This window comes from Anas platyrhynchos, chromosome 7 (genome assembly GCF_047663525.1).
Source record: "Anas platyrhynchos isolate ZD024472 breed Pekin duck chromosome 7, IASCAAS_PekinDuck_T2T, whole genome shotgun sequence".
Taxonomy (NCBI): domain Eukaryota; kingdom Metazoa; phylum Chordata; class Aves; order Anseriformes; family Anatidae; genus Anas; species Anas platyrhynchos.
This window is the reverse complement of record NC_092593.1, coordinates 33238339-33258886: the sequence shown is the minus strand read 5'-3', so window position 1 is coordinate 33258886 and position 20548 is coordinate 33238339. Positions and strand designations below refer to the sequence as shown.

Genomic DNA, 20548 nt, shown 5'->3' with positions numbered 1-20548 from the left:
AACCACCCTGAAGTTGCTGGGAGTCAGAGTCAATAAAGAGATCACTAGGCAAGAGATGCAAATGAACAGATCTCTCCCCTTCTCCCATGAGGTCCATTACAGAAACTCAACAATAAGACTGCGTTTTAGATATTTGGAAAGCAGCCTAGAGATTCCAAACCAATGTGATTTGGGATCACATCACTGCAGAAGGAATATAAAAACACTGCGTATGCCTTAAAATTTCAGGAATTCATACTGGAATTCCTTTAACATGGAGGACATTTTTGCTTCCATTTCACTAATGCTAAAGGCTCCTCTGTGGGAAGAATGGGAATGCTTTTTTTGTTTTGTTTTTTTAAAGGGAGAATGGGAGTGGTCATTTTTAAATGGAAAGCAGCAAGAGGTTATGTTCATCAAGCTCTGGGAGGCTCCTCTGACACAGCATTCCCTGCACAGGTCTTTATCACACCATCTTTGGCCATCTCTGTGTTTTCGGTACAGAGACACGAGGTGGCTTAGCCCACAGAAACCCAGCACTAGAAATGTGAAGAGCACGGAGCAGACACACAGTTAGCTAGCTCCAATGTTTGAAGCCTTAATTGATCACATAAAACACACTTGCTGATTGCGGTCTAGGTAAACTACTGAGCACCCAAAGCAGCTTGGCTCTCCAGCTGGTTGAAGACGAAGATGTAAACTCCGCTTTGTGCTGGTCTGCAGAAATGAAGTTTCTATTCACAAGCTTCTACTGCTATTTTCTGGACTGTAATTGCTCTAGACCAGCTTTTAAAAGACAGACGCATAAGGGGCAATTGTAGAAACTTCTGCCTGCATGCATAGGTGTGTATTTGAGATTTTTGAACCTGCAGGATGCAGGCTTCCAAAAGAGCTTGCTATTTAGAAGCTGCATCTGGAACAGAAACCCAGCATGTTTAAGGAGAAGGGAAGGTCCTGGAGTCTCTTGCTAAGGATCAACAAGAAGCACTGGTCAGGCCTCAGCTTGGGATCAGGCCTGTCAGCTCTCTATCAGGACATGGACTGAACTGAATGGGAAACAAGCCCAGGTCAGCAGTCTCCTTGGCTAATGCAAGAGGAGATGCCTAAGTGACTAGGAGCTACAGCTCCCAAACTGTAACCCCCACCATCAACCCTCCAGGCAGATTGCCAAGTCTTTATGCCCCGTGGCCAGGAAGCTGGGAAGTCAAGCTAATAAGAAACCAGACAGCTTTTTAACAAAATTCTTGCTTTCTGCTCGTCTTTAGCTAAAACTAGGACACTTACTGCAATTTCGCAGAGCGTGCTGAATCAGCACACTCACACAGAACATCCTTGCGGGGAAATTTCTCCCCCCAGACCATTGGTACACTTTGTATTTTCTAGATAGTTAACAGGAGACATGGAGACTTCTGTCACTGTAATGCTGTTTCTAAAAGGCAAAGTAATCGAGAAATTAAAATCACTTGGGACTAACACTGCTCTAAAGAATGAGTTCACACTGTCTCTGCTCCCAAATTAGCTACTGTTGCTTTAAGTGCCACAGTTAAATTCATTATACATTCCTACCAGCAATATGCTATTAATATCAGCTGTGAACAGATATGCCTTGTCTTGCTCTACATTTTTTTTTCCCATTTTGAAGTATTAATTTCTTTGTAACGCAGAAAATTTTAGGAGTTTTAAAGCACTCATAAAAAGTCATGAAAGAGGCAACGTAGCTAATCAAGAACAGCAAAAACGGAAACGAGATTAAGATACTGCTATTTAATTTCCTAGAAAATAATGTGCCACCAGCTGTGTAAACTTTCTTGTAGTTAAAACAAATACTCTGAAAACAAGCAGGCAGCTGATTTACACCATAGTATGCTTCCTCAGCAGTCAAGCCTCCCAAGGAAGCTCTTGAGCTGTCCTTAGACTGTACAAAAACTTTACAGATAGCCATGCAATAAATTGGTTTGAAAAGCAGCATTCTGTGAGATCTTTAATTTTTATGTTTGACTCATTAACTCTGAGCGCCTGCTGACACAGCCAGTACTCCCAGCACACACACTATATGCTCCCTGAACGTAACAAATAACCAACACAGCATGCACTATGCTTATGACATACCAGACAGACACACACTGACTCTAGCAGCCAGATTCTTTGGTTTTGTCTCCTGGAGAGAGAGGCAAGGGCCTACCTGCTGATTCCAGTAACAGGCACCGTGCATTCTGTAGAGTTTTCTCTTCTGGAAACTATGTAGTGGCCTCGTTCGGGCAGATGTGCTGACATTGGTCACAGAGATAGATCTTAGCCTTGTCCTGTCTCTTCTTCTTCTCTTGATGTGCTGATGATCAAGCAACCAGCTGCTCGAAGAGGATACTTCTCTGTTGTCTGAAGCTCTGCAATTTCATATTTAATAAGGGAGGAAAACCATAAAGTTAAATACACTCCATGTACACAGGCCAAGATTTCAAGCTCTGATTAGCATTAGCCATCTAATTTTAAGACATCCTGAAGTATTTTGGTTTACTGTTTCAGGAAACCATGTACGTACTTTGTTTGCTCTTTGATTAATTCTGTGTTACAAAAGGAAGTTTATCATTCTTGCTCACTTTTCTGGTCACAGAAGCCAATGTTGAAATAAAGTTAAGATTTTGAGCATGTAATAGTTCTTGGCTTTTCCAAATCAAGAACTCTCTCTGACACTTCTAATACCTATGAACATTAAATTACAATTAGTAATTCCCTATAAACTTACATTCTGCTCAAAGTAACAGTCGTGCTAACATAAAGAAGACGTAGAGTGCTGCCAGAAGACTTTCAGATTGTGTAGTTTTGCTCAAGGACTGAAGCTTTACTAATATCTTACAATAGGGGCTGCAACTCACTGTGAAACTTTGGTATGAGAATCAGGAATTCTGCATACTTAGTTTGTCCAACACAAAGCCATTAAACTTCACCTTCAGGGAAACGATGGGAACTGTCTTGCTTGGGAAAGGTATTTGACACTTCCTTCATCAATTATTACAGTGAAGCCACTAAGAACAATGAAATTGTGTTAGCCTGTTTATCTATTCACTCATTATCACCAAACAGCATCTACCTCATACATAAGCTCAAAGAGAGAAATGACAGCAGCAAATCTGGCTGGGGAAAAGAGTAAGAACTGCTGGAGTGGTGTGCGGGACTGACCGAGGGCTACTGCAACCATATGGTATTGTTTTATTTTTACTTTTATTATATAGAGAATGTATATAATAACATTTATTATATAGAACACGAGCAAAAAAGCCATGTGCCAGCGCAGGGCCAAGAAGAGCAACAACTGCCTTCGTTTAACATGCCTGGATCCCTCACTCTCACCTAACTGCAGCCTGCCTGCTCATCCAAACAAGGTAGGCTACAAGGTGAGAATTCAAAACACCCTCCATTTGGGTAGGAATGATTCAGTGGGAAGAATGCGCTTCACTTTTATGTGTCCCAATTTTGTTTTGTTTCTGTAGCAACACCTGCTTGCAAAGAAAATGGCTTACTGCAAAAAACACTCAAGCATGCATTTATTTTTTATGATACTGAAGACCTGGACTGCAACTCTGAACTTCCCGAGAAGTGCAAGTACACGGGGTATTGCAGCCTTGGCTCCTAACAGGTCATCTATCGGCACCAAGCATTACTTTCTCTGAAGCAGTGATTATTTTCTCTCAGGAACTTCATCTGGCAAGATACAGATTCCTTAAAAAACTTGTAACAGACAATACAATCTGAAAATGAATTTATTATAAGGCCATTTATCAATCTTTTTTGACAAGTAATTATCTGCTAACTGAACATTTTATTAAACAGAAGCACTTGCTACGAAAGCTTGATTAAACACTGCCCCATGTTGTGCTGGTGTGGTAATAATGCTTGATTGGCTTGAATTTGAACCAGCCTTTTAACGTATCAAAACCATCCCAAGAAGCAACACACACGCAATAAAAAAATGTGCTAATTAAAAGAAGAAGGGTATAATTTATTTAGAGGGACATGTTAAGTAAGTGCCAAGAAACAGCCCAAAATACTGAAGCATGACATTCTCAATGCTAATGCTGAACTTTTAAAACTTGAGAAAGAAATTAAATATTTAAAGTCCATGCAGAAGTTTCCTTAAAATACTTTCTCTGAATTCTCAAAACCCCATTTCTCTCTCATTATCTCCCTTCATGTCAGACACTGTCAAGACCAATTTCTGGACTTCCACTACCTCCCTGTTACGTACAAGACAATTTGGACAAGAATATTAGCACAAAAAGCTCCTCAGTCTGGCTCCTCAGTTTCTGCAATCCCTGCCTTTGTTCTGGTGGTCTGCCTAGGTCTTTGATAATCTCTCTGCAGTCTTTTCCAGCTGTTCGATTTACCCTCCTGTGCCTTTCAGGAAATGTTCAGCTCCATTTTCAGAGGAAGCAGAATTGTCAGTTCTATGGCTTGCAGCTCCAATACACAGCAGTATGGTTTTCCTGCCCCTTCTGCAAATAGGCTTCCCAGTCAAGGCTGAAGTTACCTGTTTATTTAGATCTTAATTGAGGATGCTTTTCAAAACAAGATTCTACAGAAGAACAGAGGTGAACTATCCCCAGATGTAAAATTCATGAATTTGCTGAAGTACTCCTTTCAAACTTGCAGGTTGGCCTTTCTGGCATGGTAGCCTAGGTGAAGACCAAGACCTCATACACACCAGAAGCCAAAGGACGGACTATCTGTTCTAAACGAAAGAATTTTTTCCCTCCTCTCTCCTGCTAAGAAAGTGGTTTTCACTAGCTTAAGGAACTGCTACTATAAACATTTAACGTCATACAATGCTCCTGGCTGATACTGGGATCCAGATTCAACTGGCCAAAGAAAAGCTACGTGGAAAAAGGAAGCCACTAATGGAATTAGACCTTGACAAATGGCAGTTCAAGGTTACCCGCATTTAATCAACCAGAAGGTGCATGCACGCTCCACCTATTCCAGTGGGAACAGCCCAAATAACCAACCATCCTGCAAACCAATGATTATCAACCTCAAAGCACCTCACATGCAGACCCACATTAAACATGGCCTATCATATCTTTCAAATCAGGAGCCTACAACTAATTTCAACAATTTACCTAAGTAAAAATAGCTGTCATCCCTTCTGTTTTGTCTTCCGAATCACCCTACTTTTCAGTTGGCTTTGATTTGTACTTTCTCAAGTACATAACTCAGTCACAATGCTCTGGGAAGAGTGAGGGGAGAAGAAGCCAACTCCAGTAGGTAACTCCCTGAATTAATTGCACACTAAACAACAACAACAAAATACAATGAAAACCTGAAACATACTCAAAACCACAAGTAGGAGTCAGTGAAATTTCCCTGCAGGATTCTTATGGTAACCACTACCCTGTGCTTAATTACCATCTTTAATGAACTGCATTTTTTTTTTTAACAGATTTCAAAACACTTCAGAAGAAGTGAAAAATTAAACTAATTTAACTGATTTTCCAAGATGATAAATAGAGAGGTCACATGCCTCTCAGTTCTCAACTACAGCACTAAGAAAATCTTCCAAGTCTTCCCATTCTTCTTTGGGCTGTTAGAGATCAGTAAAACAAAAAAAAAATAGCCTTAGAGTGAGCACTCCCTGAGCTGCTCAAACCAGCGTGCTGCTCATAAAGCCAAAAGAGGACTGATTTTAGAGACATCTAAAAACACTTTTAAAAGCAGGAACCCTTCCTCATCTGTTCCATGAGGAAGTCACTGATTCAAGGCATGGGTCTCCAAGTGCATAAATTCCTCTCTTCTTCCATATCCCCAACTCTAATAGCAACTCTGTTTTAGGGCTACTTCTACTCCAAAGCTCAGCAGAACTTTTTGATTTTTCCCTGTGTTATTTGTAAACAACTGACACATCAGGAACACGAATACTCCGTGACAGGACCCCTTCATCCTTAAATTTAGGGCACAGTCACACAATCGCTTTGGCAACAGACGGTGGCTAAAGAAGCTGCCCATCCAAGCTGCTCATTATAATCTCCTCAGGGGAAGCTCCAGCTTCTGCAGCAAAGCTGCAGAAACAGACGGTGTGGCCAGCCCCACGCAGAGCCGGGAGCCAGGGAATTAGGTTCTGCTGCAGACACTGCCAAGAAGGCCCCAGCTCTGACAGGGAACACCTTCTTCACCCACTTCATTTCAATCAAGACCTGTGAATAACTCAACAACTCCTTCATCCCCCCAAATCACATTACCAATATCTCAAGAGAAATACCCTGCATATCTAGGTCTTTTGTAAGACAGGACTGTAGATAATTATCTTAGTATCGTTTTGAGAATAACACTGATTAGTACCTCCAGCTTATTGGAAAATTCATGAATAATGGATGGTATTATTACAACGTATGGATAGTACTGAGAAACATTTGTCTACAGTATTAATTTCAAGCTGCTATGTACATGGAAAGTAAATCTATCCAGAACAAAAGACCACAAACTAAAAAAATATTCTCTCAAATTCCTGAAAAAGCAGCTGGCAAAGATAAATTTGGCCTCAAAATGAAGAGCAAACTAATGAAACAAATAAACAGACCCCGACCCACGGTGCCACAGCTGGCATTGCTTGTGATTTCTACTAACCTAGCAAAGTCTAGTTTGTCAGTTTTCAAGTAATTCAAGTTGAATTCATGCTGACTGAATACATTAAGACTAAAATAATCAAAAGTAGCGTGATATTAATGTATTCTTTCACTACTACACAGACACATTCTCCATCCTAGTACGTAAGTGCAATTACAGTGATGGCATTATTTTATGATGCCTTTAAGAACCAAACAGAAACTTACTACACTCAACTTTACAAGCAAGACTTTGTCTCTCCGGAAATTTACAGAAAGCAGTTCTCTTTTCCTAATTTGTTACCATAAGGATAATCTGTTCCATTTACCTCACTTTACCAGTTGGTCTCAACCAAAACAGTACCACGCTGTCACCTACCTGAAGGAGATGCCGTTGACCAGCTGCCTGTGCCTACAGGCTTTGGATGAGAGAGAAGAAGAGGCTGGAGAGAGGTTGAGTGGAGCAATTAGGCTACTGATGATTTCACTCAGTTGCGCACTCTGGAAAATAAAAAACGAAAGGTAGTCAGACCCTTATCCATCCTCAACAGCACAAAGGTCCTGGGCTTTTGTTGTTTTCCTGCTTAGGGTTCCAGTCTCATACATCATGGAACAAACATATTTAGTTTCTTCTTGTTGAATAATCAAGAGGTCATTTTTCCTTCTTTCACAATTATCATATTCAGCTACACAAAACAGAACAAAAACAAACAAACAAGAAAACCAACTCTGAACTCCCAGCTACAGACATTGAATAAATAACATACAAAATACATCAGTGATTTCAGTATTTTAGCACAACATTTTTTGAAAGGTAGAAGAAACCAGAACACTTTACAGCTGACATTACAACAGCTGCAGCTCAGAGCTAACTGGCTGTCCAGAAAGCATTTCAACAGGAAAGGGGAAAAAAAAAAAAAAAAAGTCTGCTATTCATTGTACATTTTGTTCACCCAGAGTATTTTTTTTTTGTTAAAAGAATACTCCTCATTGCTCGCTGTAGTTAAAAAGAAATCTACAAGAGTAACTACAGACAGATTGGCTAAAATCTTCTGATGTCCTCAAAACTAGCAATAAGTGCCCACCCCTCAGAATGCCAGATTTTTAAGGCTGTCCCAAAACAAATGCAGGTTGTCCGTTAAAACTAAGAATTACTCCCTGTAAAGCAATGCAGCTGTGGACTGACTCCAGATAACATTTCACAATGTTTTTGTTTTAAATGTCAAACCTTAATGGTTATTCCAACAGTAAACGTAGCCACAAGTTTACTTAGAGGAAACTGTCTGCTGCATACTAAACATAAATGAAATGTATCTGAAATGGAGTACGTTTTCTTCTAAAATTTTTGTGTGTTTATCATTCAGGACTATGATTGCTTAAAACAAGAATTACTAAAGGTTACTCCATTGTTGAGGGATTTTTGAAACAGCGAAGATCCCATGGCTTGCTGCAGCTGAGCAAACCAACCTACCAGGATGACTATGAGACAATCCCATGACAGTGTTCCCACATCGCCCAATTGAGGAATTTAGAAAAATATTGTTGCCAGCAGCTGGCTTCAAGGACGGGATCTACATGACTGCTAATCACAAGGGGGTTGTTTTCTTGCAGGTGGGGTTGTTTTCGTGCAGTTGTTTGTCTGAGTGCTTTTGACCAATAATCTTGTATGAGACACTATCTGTCCCTGTTAAGTTTACTATAAAAGTCAGGCTATTCGGGTAATAAAGGGCAGCATGATCTGACCATACTACTGTCTGTTGTGTTTTCGGCCGTTCTTCCTGCAACACTCCATACGTTTGGCTTATGTTTTCAGGCACTACCATTTATGTAGAAAGAGGCTGAAAAAATTATTTTCCATTTTATTACAAGTCACGTCTTTTCTGTTAATGTTTAAGTGATGCTGTTGGCTAATCAGGTAGAAATTTCACGTCAGAATAAAATATTCAGGGATGGATATTAAAGCACAGAAATAGCAAGTCAATTATAAAGGGTCTGGACAAAGCAAACACGCTGTCAGTAAAATATTTAGCAGATTGATTTCAAAAACTCAGTGGCATTCAATCCGTAAAAGGAGCAAAGACTCCACTGAATGTCAAAGCACCACAACAATGGCAGACATCCAAACTGCAAGGAAAAAATTACATGTTTTTAAGACGTTGCATAGCTTTGAAAAGAACTTGAAAACAGTATTAAAAAAGAGAGGCTGAGTCATTTTGTATTTTGTTTCATTTTTTTCGTTCACATGTAAAATTACGTATTTCTAACAAAGCAATGCTCTAACGTAGGACTGAAGAATTACGTGGGAATGTGTGCGGATATACTTCAGCCTACAGCATCGCTGTTCTTGACAGGGAACAAGAAGAAACCCAGGGTCCAGGTTGATTTATAGAACCAATAGTCAAAAAAAATAAAACAATAAAACCAAAATCAAACCCCAAATCTTTGTGTGGTCAAAAAGGAAGAAATCTGGTGTAATCTGAGAGACACACTGAAAGAGCACTTCTACTTCCAAGTCATCGCAGTTCTTGGACCTCTCTTTGTAAATGCTTTGGTACCAGCAAACACAGTCCTAGCACCTCATTTGTTAAGTGTCTAACTAAAAGAAAATTGTGTTTAATTCTCCAAATAATCACTTAAGAGGGGACGTTCACCACATTCTAAAAATGCTCTTTGGTTTACCTTGTGCAATTGCCAGCACTGTGCATATAAATTTCCTGTTTCATCACTTCCACGCTCCTGTCTGTTGTGGTTAAGATCCATCAAACAGGGGAAGCATTTTAAGAACAGGAAAGTATGACTATCAAATAAGAAAAATTGGCACAGAGATTCAGGAAAAGACATGGTATCTAAAGCTGCTTTTACCCCACTTGAACAACGTGCATATGACCAAGAATTTAGGGACAGCAGCAAGGTAATTAATGCACCATACTGCTTTTGTTAGGTTTGCTTTACGCTAACCCCATAAACTCATTCAGAAAACAAATTTCCTGTATCTCCTCCAGCAATGTGATCCTACCATATTCCTTACGTACTTTCTAGCAAAAGAAAACCCTGCTGGAGTCTCTATTGTTATTTCCTGGAATTAATCTTGGAAATGCCTGTTTTGAACACCATGAACCAAAACTCTGCTCACGGCTCTGCCTCGGAAGTACCTGGAATTCCTCAGCTCCTAGCCGGATTGCTCCTGCAACACTTGAAAAGCCAACCCAGCAATTATATCCAGCTGGGGCTTTTGTAAAATGCAGCATACCTCCATCCTCAGCTGCACTCCTTCATCTCACACAAGTATTTCCTGAAATAACCTGTGGCAACTCTACACGAAACCTAACTACAGGGGATAGGCAGGTTTGGGGATAGCTTTTAGAAGCGGTTATGTGGCCGCTTTGATGGAGACAACGCGGTAACACAGACACGTCAGAAATAAAAGGTTAATTTGTAAACCTGTGTACAATGTATTATTTAAGCCCTTGAATCCAACAGCACCCACTCTCAGGAGTGCAAAATACCTTCCTTTTTGGGTGGCATCACCATGGAACCTGCCCTGCTTCTGAAGTAAATCATTTGGCTCCATCCACCATTCAGTTCTTATTTTACTTTACCTGTTTTTCTATGTTTCGTAAAAGCAGGGTAGGACTGCTGGGTGACATTTCAAAGTCATGCTCCGGCAAAGAATCCTGTCTCTCAATGGCAGCTTGCGAATTCCCTGTGGCGTTTAATAAAGCTTCTTGGTCTGTCAATTGTATTTGCTTCTTCAAAATGTCTTTTGGAAATGGGAATTCTTCTAAGATCACCATCCCCTAGACAACAGCAATTGAACACAGTTGGTTGACAATGAATTAACCCTCCTAAATCATGCTTAAGGGGCAGCTGAACCTGGCACATCCCCCTTAAATCCTCCCAGCAACTCTCTGGAGCACTTAGTCCAGATTTTAAATATACAAAATATAGAAATAGCAGGTATTTTTATTAATGAAAAGCTGCATTGCTCGTGCTACTCCCTATAATAGCAATCGCTCTACAGTGTTAAACCACTGCTTAAACATCTGTGCCAAAATTCAAATCAGAAATTCATACTTATTAGAGCAACTACACAATCATTTGCCTGCTGGTTTAAGAAGAGTTTTTTCTGCAAGAAACAACCACATTTGATTTGAAGTTGGTTACATTCTGCAGCCAATGGATTTCTCTGAGGCATTTTAAAGCACTCTGTTTTTCTTATTCTTATCCATGTTCTGAACGAAACGTATTAAGGTTGTCGTTTCATGTAGTACAGACTGCTACAAATCAAAACAAAAACCTTTTACAATTTAATAATTGATTTTTAAGGCGAGCATTTTTAGAGTTTCATAATTACAGAGGCAACTACCCTACATATTCTAGCAATCTCAATCCTTTCCAAGGCATTCTGCACAAACACGGTACGAGGTATGATCTATCATCTAAAGTACATCACCTAATCAGATAAATACAGCTTTACATGGTAGGGAAGTAACAGTTTAAGAAATGAAAGTAGGAAAAGAACACCCCACTGTGCTTTCCACTTCACAGATAAGAAAAACGGAAGTGTAAAATACATTCCCAGGTAACATCTCAGCTGGTTTAACAAACTTAAAGCATACAACAAAATAAACAAAAAGAACTTGCAAACAGTTCCTCAAATGTCCTCTTAATTTGTCATTATCTCAAGCAAATACAGGTAATACTCAGAAAAGGCTACCAAGCCTCTACAGACATACTCCAAAGAGAAAGGGCTTACTGATTGTTACTCAGATATCAACCAGATATGGAAAGAATGGGATCATTCAATTGTTCTGCCTCAAATTTTTCTTTCTAGTGGGAATATTCCACTAAAAGCAAGGGAAAACTGTCACTGTGAACACAAGGAACCCCTGTGAGATGGTGGGACAGACTTCACCTAGGTTGTGGAAAATCAAGGGTCCTATAGTTTTACTTGTGCCTTGCCTCCTGCCTCAGCAGCAGCTTGCCCTAAAACAGGAAAGCAATTCTCAAAGAGGCTTCAAAGACGAGACCAGGAAAAAACATTAAATTGTCCAGTCCTCTTCGTGCCTCTAACTTATTCCTCTGTTTAAGCTATAACTTCAGGCCTGACAACAAAAAACTTTAAAAATAAACTCAGGTGCTTAAAAACTTGCTTCCGTGTCCAACAGGCGCACAGAGATTCTGGATTTCCACCAGGTCAACACAAGATTTTCCACATTTGCTATTAGGCAGTAGTTCACCATCTGTGCTTTTCAAGTTCTGGCAGATGGAAATGAAGCCAGACAGTATCATACTCTAATCTGCAGGCCACAGCAGTTACAAAGTGGGCAGTACGTTCAAGGAAGTTCAAGTATAGTTCTAATTTTTATGTGCCACAACAGGAGGACAAGCCAGCTCAACAGCTTTAGAAAGTAAGGCAGCAAAAATATCTCAGGTCTTGATCATGGCAAGAGGCTAAAAACAATCTCTAAATGTCTAAAACAAATTCTGAAATCAGAAGCTCACGGGAAAAGCACTCACAAGAGGGAACCCCCCACACCCACCTCTTTCCATTGAAATTTTATTTTTTGAAGTTGTGGAATCCTGCTGACAAGCACGGACAGAGGGAAGTGGAAAAGGAAAGAAGAGTAAATTGAAAAATGTGAAAAGGAAGACAGAATAGGCATAAAAGAGGAAGAGAAAAGGATTAGAAGACTAACCTTGATTATATAGGAATTACAAGTCAAACTGGTCACAACCAGTAGGTTTTGGCAACAAAATTCCCCTGCCTGCTTCCCCCAGAATTAAATCAAATTCTTTTGTTAGGCAGATAAGCAGATTTTAAATGGACCGATTCTCAAAGATCCAAAGCTTCTGCTTCTGCGTGCACGGGGATGCAGAAGACACAATGCACCAGGCCAAAAAACTGCCCGCAAGTTAACCATCTCCCTTCCTGTTGTGCCTGAAGTCATTGTTCACTGGCTATGAATCACATTTTTTTCCACTCAAAACATACAGAAAGCACTTTGAAACCATTAAAGAGCATACAAACTCGACCAATATTGTGTAACTACTCTGCAGCCACTAAGTGAAAACAAAGAGCTCTTCTATCAGCCTGCATGTCCTTCTATAGCCGCTGCACTGGCATGCTACAAACACACATACAGAATGGCCAGAGCCAAAGAAAACACACATCCACCTTCACCGTGGGACACAAAGCCAAACGCTGAACACCACAGCTGGTGAAAGGGGCATGAAGTTTGCAAAAAGGAATGTCACTAAAGATCTCCAGCAGGAAGATGACTAGGCTCCGAGCCAACACGCCACCTAATGCGAAGAAAATGCATGACTAAAAGAACGCTCTTTCCCTCATTTCTCTGCTATTTCTTTCTCCTTGTTCTGCAGCTCATGAGATCTATGGCACCTTCAAGTGTGATAGGTTTGGGGCATAACAGGCTGCACGTATCTGTCACATATCTGGTATTTAGCATATCTAGCATGTATCTGGTATTTAGAACAACACTAAAATAGGGACGCTCAGCATTCAGTGAAATACAAAATCTCCTTTCACTTCTATTTTAAAGAAAAACCTAACTGGGGAAAAGTTGTGACCAGGAGAGACAAAGCTGCACATGACAAGAAGGCTTCTTATGTGATCAGAAGGAAACACTCTCTAGCATGATTTCCCTCTCCTTTTTCCTCCCTCCAAGTCTCATGTTCAGCCATGTAAAACATAAAGCATCTCCTGGCTCCTCTCCACCTGTGCTTATCTGACCCCAGCACACATCACACAACTTACATGAGGCTTGTCAATGAGCCCTTCTCCAAAACCTGCTACCATCACACCAACAGAGTGATCACAGGTTTAGGCTTCTTGCTCAGGAGACTGACCTGGACGAGCCGTTAAATTGATAGATAGATTATTAATGTCTCAGGAATGTGACTTTACCACTGTCTAGCCAGTTCGATTTACAAAGGCCAGTACATGAGTTATACGCTTTGGAATTTTAGTAATAATTAATCCTTGACCTGTTCAAAGTGCTGTACAAACATTAACTAACTACTCCTCAGAATAAACATGCACTGTAAATAACAAAAAAGCCCCCCAAACCTCTCAACATGAAAACGAATAGCCAGCCACCCCTCCTAAAAGCTAAATCTTGCCTCTCCACAGAGGGGGAAATAGCGTGACAAATGAAGTACCTTGTGCCAGGACCCTCACAGTCACTAACAAAGTCTCTATCACAGATAGAAAGGTTCCTGACTCCCAGACCTGTACTGATGCCTCTAGGGTACGACACTTTGCAGCTCCTGATGTCTTTGTCATTAACCTTTGTGTGCAACAGACCACTCAGATACAAGAACTCCAGGGCAAAACAAACAACAACAACAACAACAACGAGGAACCACAGAAATAAATATTACAAGAAACACTGTCAAAAAAAAAATAATAAAATGATTGGAAAAGCCCAGTTATGAGCTTACAGACAATACCTTGGTGGCACGTATCTGCCTGTGAAGGTCAGTTAGTTGTTGGATTTTGTATTCTAGTTCTGAAATCTGGGCTTGTAGCCATGTCCAACGGCTGCCAATTCTAGCTCTGTCTGCAAGCCACTTCCATTCAGAAGTATAGCTGCTGTGAAGACAAAATGCTGGTTAGTCCAAAAATAAAGATAACCACATTTGCACAAGAACATTTTTGACAGCTGCTCTGCCTCATGTTGCAAGCATCTCAGTTGCTTTCAGAAAATATCTGATTATACCCATCCAGTTTCACATCAGCTGATTTCTGTAACTACAGAACTTGCCCAAACCATTATGATCAACGTTCCTAACTATTCCCAGGCTAGGCTACTTCTCTGTTAGGTATTGCAAACCCAGAGCTGGAGAAACTACCGAACTATATTAGTTAATGCAGATCACAGATTTGTGAAGAATTCCAGCCACTCCACCAGCCAGCATCCAAATTCTTGCAGCACACTTCCTCCCACAAGCTTCCATGAATATCAGTTGCTAACAACTGTTATCTGCTAAGACATCATCCAGCAATGGCCAGCGAGCTATCAAGTCACTGGCCAAGAATGCTACCACGTAGTTTAGCTTTCTTTTATTCACGTTGTTTTATAATCATAGCTGGGTAAGCATAGTATAGGTAGGTCAAAATAACGGCTCTTGCTGCAGTTTACAAATAGGTGTATTTTTAACAAAGGATATGCCTCCAGGTACTTGACATTATGACTAGCTTAACTTCATTATGCTGAATTTGTTACTGCTATCAGCAAACTTTACTCAACCCACATATTAAACAAATGAATGGCATATGGTACCACTCAGCAAATCATTTTAACGGTCGGATAAATTTAAGGAACAGAGATAATACAAGAGTAACTTTAAATTAAAGTAAATTTAAAATAATAGTAAAAAATAAATAAATAAATAAAATCAAACTTCTGGAAAGGAAGTGCTTTTGTTAGTTACTGGGAGAAACTACTGGATTGGAACAACCCTGGCTAACACTGCACGGTCAGTTTTACACAGGCAGAATTTGTGATCCCTCATTCCCCTGGCAATGACGAACACCAAAGTATCACAAGAGAAGAAAGAAAAGACACCAGCACTTGGAAGCAAACTGGCACAGGAACACTGCACACAAACTGCTGTTTCATGCAGAACTGTATGCCAACCTCAACAATCTCAACAAGGAAAGAAAAGGTAACACAGCACTCTGTAGAAGACACCAGACATTTTCTGGCACGAACAATCACCAATTTGAGAATCCTGGTATTTTTTAAGGAAAAGATTATAAAACGTAACTCAAAATCTCAGAACGTTCTGTCTACTTTATCATAAAGGAAAACTAGACACTTCCCAGTCTCTGGGAAGTTACCTCTAAAATACACCATCTCCCATTTTTACCAGGAAATACCTCCCTGTTTCTGCCCACGTATTTTACAACCAACTTGAACTCTCTGCTGCACAGACAAAACAAACATGGGAAATTAGACAGGAGATGGACACGTCCCGTTGAAGTCCAGACTGTGAGTGCAACCAAATAAAATTACCATCAAACAGAAAATTCAAAAAATTCTACCAATATGTATTGTAAGAAATGTAAATGTTAGTGACTTTGTCCTAGGAAAAAAGGAGAAAGTAGGGAAGAAGGAAGCCATCTCGTAAATACCCCTTTTTCTGATGATCTCTTCTTTCTCTTTGCTTTCCCATTACCGCTAGCCCTCAGTAAGTAACCGTGGTGACTTCTGCTTTAGCCAGGGAGAACTTTTCTCTGGGACTGATGGATTTTGTATGTTCGTGCTTCTTGAAAGCATAAAATAATCTGGGGGGAAGGATCTGAATTCCCAGTTGGCCCAAGGGGGAGTTCAGTGAAATCGGCTGTTCAAGCAAGTGTGGTGGCTGGAAGAGGATTTGTCTTGGGACCTGAGGATGGCAAAATGCTAGCTCTAAGGAAAAAGCTGCCTACTGAGGCTGTAACATTTCCCTTAGTTAAGTTTAACACAGGAAGTTAAACAGGAATAAAGATGATAGTTGCAAAAAAAACTCAACAGAAGCCGGACAATACCCCAAGAAGGCCAGGTGAAAGAAGGTGGAGCACGCTGCCAGAAATACAGCCCAAGCCAGATACTGCAGTGCTGGGAGAACACTGCTGTTCTAAAGCAGATCATGGAGGGGGGAGCAGAGCAGAAGAGGAAATAAATAAATAAATATATAAAAATAAAAAGCCTGTCCACACAGCTGGGAAACAAAAAGAGGAATGGCAAGGGCTGCAGCTGGTCTTATGTATGAAACCAGCGTGCCAGTAAGGGAATCCATGCTCACACAGCTAACCACAACAGATAATGGAAGAGCAATTAAATTTTGTAACCTTAAGATAAACAAATCCTATCTGTATATTACTTCGTTTCATCTCAAACAAATCCGCTCCACAGTTGCATCACAAGTTATTTTTCAAAAACGTGTTTGCACAGCTTTTTTTTCTTTAACACAAACTCAGTCTCAAATTCACCGCATCTGGTGTTAAATCTGTTATGTAGATATTCCCTTCTAAATTCTACGTAGGTATTTCTTAAAGCCATAAAGTAAGAGTGGTATGCAATTAAATCCTGTTAGTTTAATTACACTGTAATAACGATGTCCTGAGGCTCCTCTGCGAGGAAGTTTCCACCAGTTCCAAGACCAGGCTCATGCCAAAGGAAGCGACTTCAGCTTCTCACCCCTGCCAGCCCCGGCTGCCCCGTTTTGGTGTCAGTATGAGCAGCTGGGCAGCCACACAGTGACACGAGTGCAGAATTGCTCGTGGTTAATTTTAACCTCAGGAGGAAGGTGAATGAAGCACATTAAAGGCTCGATCCCTTCCCTAGTTCGATGCCTTGCAGACAGACAGACAGACAGGTGCACAAGGGAAGGGGCTGGAGGTGCAAGGCAAGTGCCAAGATACAAAATTCTGTTCCCATTTCAGTCCCTCGCCCTTTGTTTGAGCTCACGTTATTTATCTACCATCTTTGCCTCCGAATGTGTTTCTCTACAACCTATTTAGTAAATCCTATAACACCCCAGCAAATCATAAGATCTTTATAAGCTACCTTTATCTCACAGTGAGCTGTATGCAAGCAAATATTACGGCAAGCCAAGCGCTGAACAGCAACAAGCCGCTATCCCAATAAAACAATAAGCCTTAATTGCTGTATATCATGTTCCTGGTATGTTGCAGTGTACAGCCTAACATTCACTCAGTGAAGAAATGAGACAACAAGAATTTGCGGGGCAGTTTTTGATGAACAGGAGTAGATGACTGAATACTTTTAACACTAGGATAATTAGTAACTCCGGTGTCCCTCTCTTTTTCTTCCTTTGTTGGCTTAGGTGGATAAAAAAAGCCGTTTCAAGGTGAAACTTGTTACTTTTACAGATCCAGAGAAGGGAAAAAACAAAACAAAACAAAAAAGCACCCACCAAAGTTACAAAAAGAACCAGGACTGAAGGAGGAAGTCAGCTCAGGTGCTACAGCAGAAGCTCCCAGCTCTGGTTCTCTGCTGGGAAGGAGAGAAGAAAAGAAGCAGCTGTCTGTCCTGCTTCCTCTGCTCTCCTTTTGCAGAGCTTCTCTACTTAGTTTCTGTGCTTCCTCATCCTACCTCCTCCACAGGAATTTCAAATTCTGCCAGCAAGTCCATACAAACCACGTCATATTTCCCACAGCTACTAATGGTCAGTGCTATAATACAGTGAAACATTTATCAGCAGATAAACTGAGTGCTCTTGAGCTGACTCTCCATCTGCAGGTGATCTCCTGCACTCCTTCAGGGCCATGAGCATGACAAGAAATGGAGCAATCCTCATTTTGCACAAGTAAACCATTTGAATTTCCCTAGAAAAACATGCTGGAATTGAAGGAGAGGCAAAATCTGTCTTCTGGTGAGATGCTGGCTGGCATTTCTACTGCTCTGGCTGAACTGCAGGAGGTCAGTCCTGTATGGCTTGCAACAGGAAAAAAGAAAAAAGCAATGCAAAAGAACAAACAAGCCACAAAGAGCACAGAAGAAAGCTGGAGGACTCCAAGAAGTGTCTTCTCCTCCTGGGGCCTCATTGAAGTTGAGGGTGAGATTTATGTTTTCCAATAGCTAAGATCAGCCTGTCCCAAAGAACAACCCCAGGCTACTTAACCAAGTGCAAAGGGGAACTGCTAGCCAAAATAACACTGCTGTGCTAGGCACACACTGCTCTTTGGGTTTTGCACAGGTGCTCTGGAAAGCCGATACTTCAGTGCATACAGCTGAATGCAAAGCAAGGTTCTCCACACTTATCTCAAGTTGTGAAAATTAAAAGGAAAGCAAAGCCTTCCGGCCTCCTGATTTTGAGAGGGAACACTTAGCATACCCCTACCGTGCCATGCCTGCAGGGACAAGGATGCTTCCTACCACACAGGAAAGGAGGATGCTTGCGGCAGACCCACACCAAGACTCCAGAACACAGGTTTGCCAACTCAAAACACAGGCTCCTCCCAAAAGCTTTGTTTCAAAGAACATCAGAATTGTCAAGTTATGACATTCTTCAACAAGGACAAGCAGGGGAGGAAGGCATTCACGTTGGGTGGATGGGAAAAACTCCAAAATTCTGCAGGAAATGGAAGAACAGCAGCTGCTCCTGACATGCTCTCACACTTACATGCCCACCTCGGTTTCCTAACCCTGTGGTTTTTGCTCTCCCTGCCATGCCACATCCCCTCCCATTTAATCCCACGTTGTTGCGGTATCCAGTTTTCAGATGATTTAGTCCCAAAGCGATGCAGTGATCCTGACCACAGCCAGCCCTGATGGTTCATCTCCTCCTCTCGCTGGGATCTCCTGTGCTACCATAGGCCCATTGCCAACCGTGTGACGATGAAATATTTGGGAGCAAGGATCAGCTCAAACTACAGACTAATTACTCTCAGGATTACAAGCTAATCACCTGTCTTGTAGGGAGTCACTGCAAACAACAGCAGAACTTGACTATTCTGATGAAGGACTCGAGTCTGAGAATTGAAAAGTGAACAATCGGAAAATCTTTAAATCCTATCCAGACATCGTATGACTCATGCTGAAATTCATGAGACTTAACACACACTGGAAAAAAAAACATATCACACATCCCCCGGTTGTCTTGGGAAGCTCACTCAATCGTATGCAAACACCAAAGAGTTCACATCCACCCCGTGGCACTGTCTCACCCCAGCATAACAGCACGCTAGCTGTGTGGGGTCCCACGGGAGCAGAGCCATGAGCCTGTGAACGTCCTCAACTGGCCCTGATTTTACACCAGCGTTGCAGGCAGCTTGCCTGGGACTACACGTGGCAATGCTCAGAAAGCAGCTGGCTTGGATACGAGCAGTTTTGCAAGGCATTAAGGTGAGCGAGGGGCTTCTGACAGCACAGCAGTGAAATTCAGCAGGGCTCCTTTTCTCCTCTCTCCACACTGCCAGTCAACAGGAGGTAACATATGAAAACCAGGAGATGGTATCATATTAAAAAAATGCTTAAAATAGGTGAATCCAGACATGTCGTGAATGTACTCTAGACAATCTTATCTAGATTTTACTCATGAGATAAAAATGCCCACTCCCACCAAAAACTTCCAATCCTTGTAATGGCTAAACAAACATGTCCAACTCTGAAATGACCCGTAAATGCTTTCTCAAGGACTAATTCTTCCAGCACGCCTACTTAATGTTTGTTTTCAGAATTAACTAACTTCAGTTGCTGTTGAAGTATTAATTCCCCTGGACCAGTTAACTGTTAAATCCATAATAAGGACATGACAGAAAAATCGGAGTGCTGCCTTGTGAACCCAACCTCTTCCATGCATGCCAGAGTGAAGACAAGATTAAAACAAACTGCAGCTAGAACCATCCTCTGGCATCGCACCACACAACAGAACACTGCTTATTTACTCTGACAGTCACCACAGACCAAACACGGAGAGCAATGTGCCACCGTTTTGTGCTAACAGGCACCAAACCAAGCTACACACTCAAAAACCCTTCATGGGTTGAGAGAGGCGCCCTGGTACGCAGAGTTATGCTGAGACCTCATAAAAGGTCTGCAGCTGGATCAGTCAGGCTTGCTATCTTCTTTGGCGTTCACCAGGAGTTTTTACCTGGCAGAGATTTCCCTCTTAAATACCACCCGGCCTCCCAGCAGATGGGTTACAGCTCTCCCTATCGTCTACAGACATCAGCAACTGCTTATCGCAACAATTCCTGGCGCCCACCATCTCTTGTCTTCCTAAACTGCCAAACTTGATCCAGCTGAATATTTCTGCTGAGACAGCAGGCCTGAGGAATTTAGGCACTAATACCTGAAATTATCAACCATAACTGTGGGTTTCCCTGGAAAAGAAAATCCATGATACAGCGTTAGAGTGGAGAGAAAAATAAGCGGCAACACAGTAAGATTTTTACATCTCCCACAAATAAGTTTAGAAGGGAAAGTAAGAAGGGGAGAAGC

The 20548-nt window shown here is 41.3% G+C and overlaps 1 protein-coding gene across 16 annotated transcripts in view; it reads right to left on the bottom strand.

Moving 5' to 3' along the window:
- Nucleotides 1–20548, bottom strand: part of KANSL1L (KAT8 regulatory NSL complex subunit 1 like) — a 63248-nt gene that overhangs the window by 28995 nt on the left and 13705 nt on the right. For 12 of the 16 annotated variants that reach the window (XR_011810453.1, XR_011810451.1, XR_011810452.1 and 9 more), the window contains exons 3-6: nt 14046–14187; nt 10172–10369; nt 6952–7073; nt 2162–2363 (exon numbers count right to left, since the gene is read on the bottom strand). Coding sequence is in view for 12 of the 16 variants with exons in the window: in XM_072040476.1 (XP_071896577.1) it covers nt 2162–2363; nt 6952–7073; nt 10172–10369; nt 14046–14187 (664 nt within the window). In the remaining 4 variants the exon portion in view is untranslated. The remainder of the gene's footprint in view (nt 1–2161; nt 2364–6951; nt 7074–10171; nt 10370–14045; nt 14188–20548) is intronic. The other 4 variants (XR_011810454.1, XM_072040478.1, XM_038181846.2 and 1 more) reach the window with 2 other exon arrangements.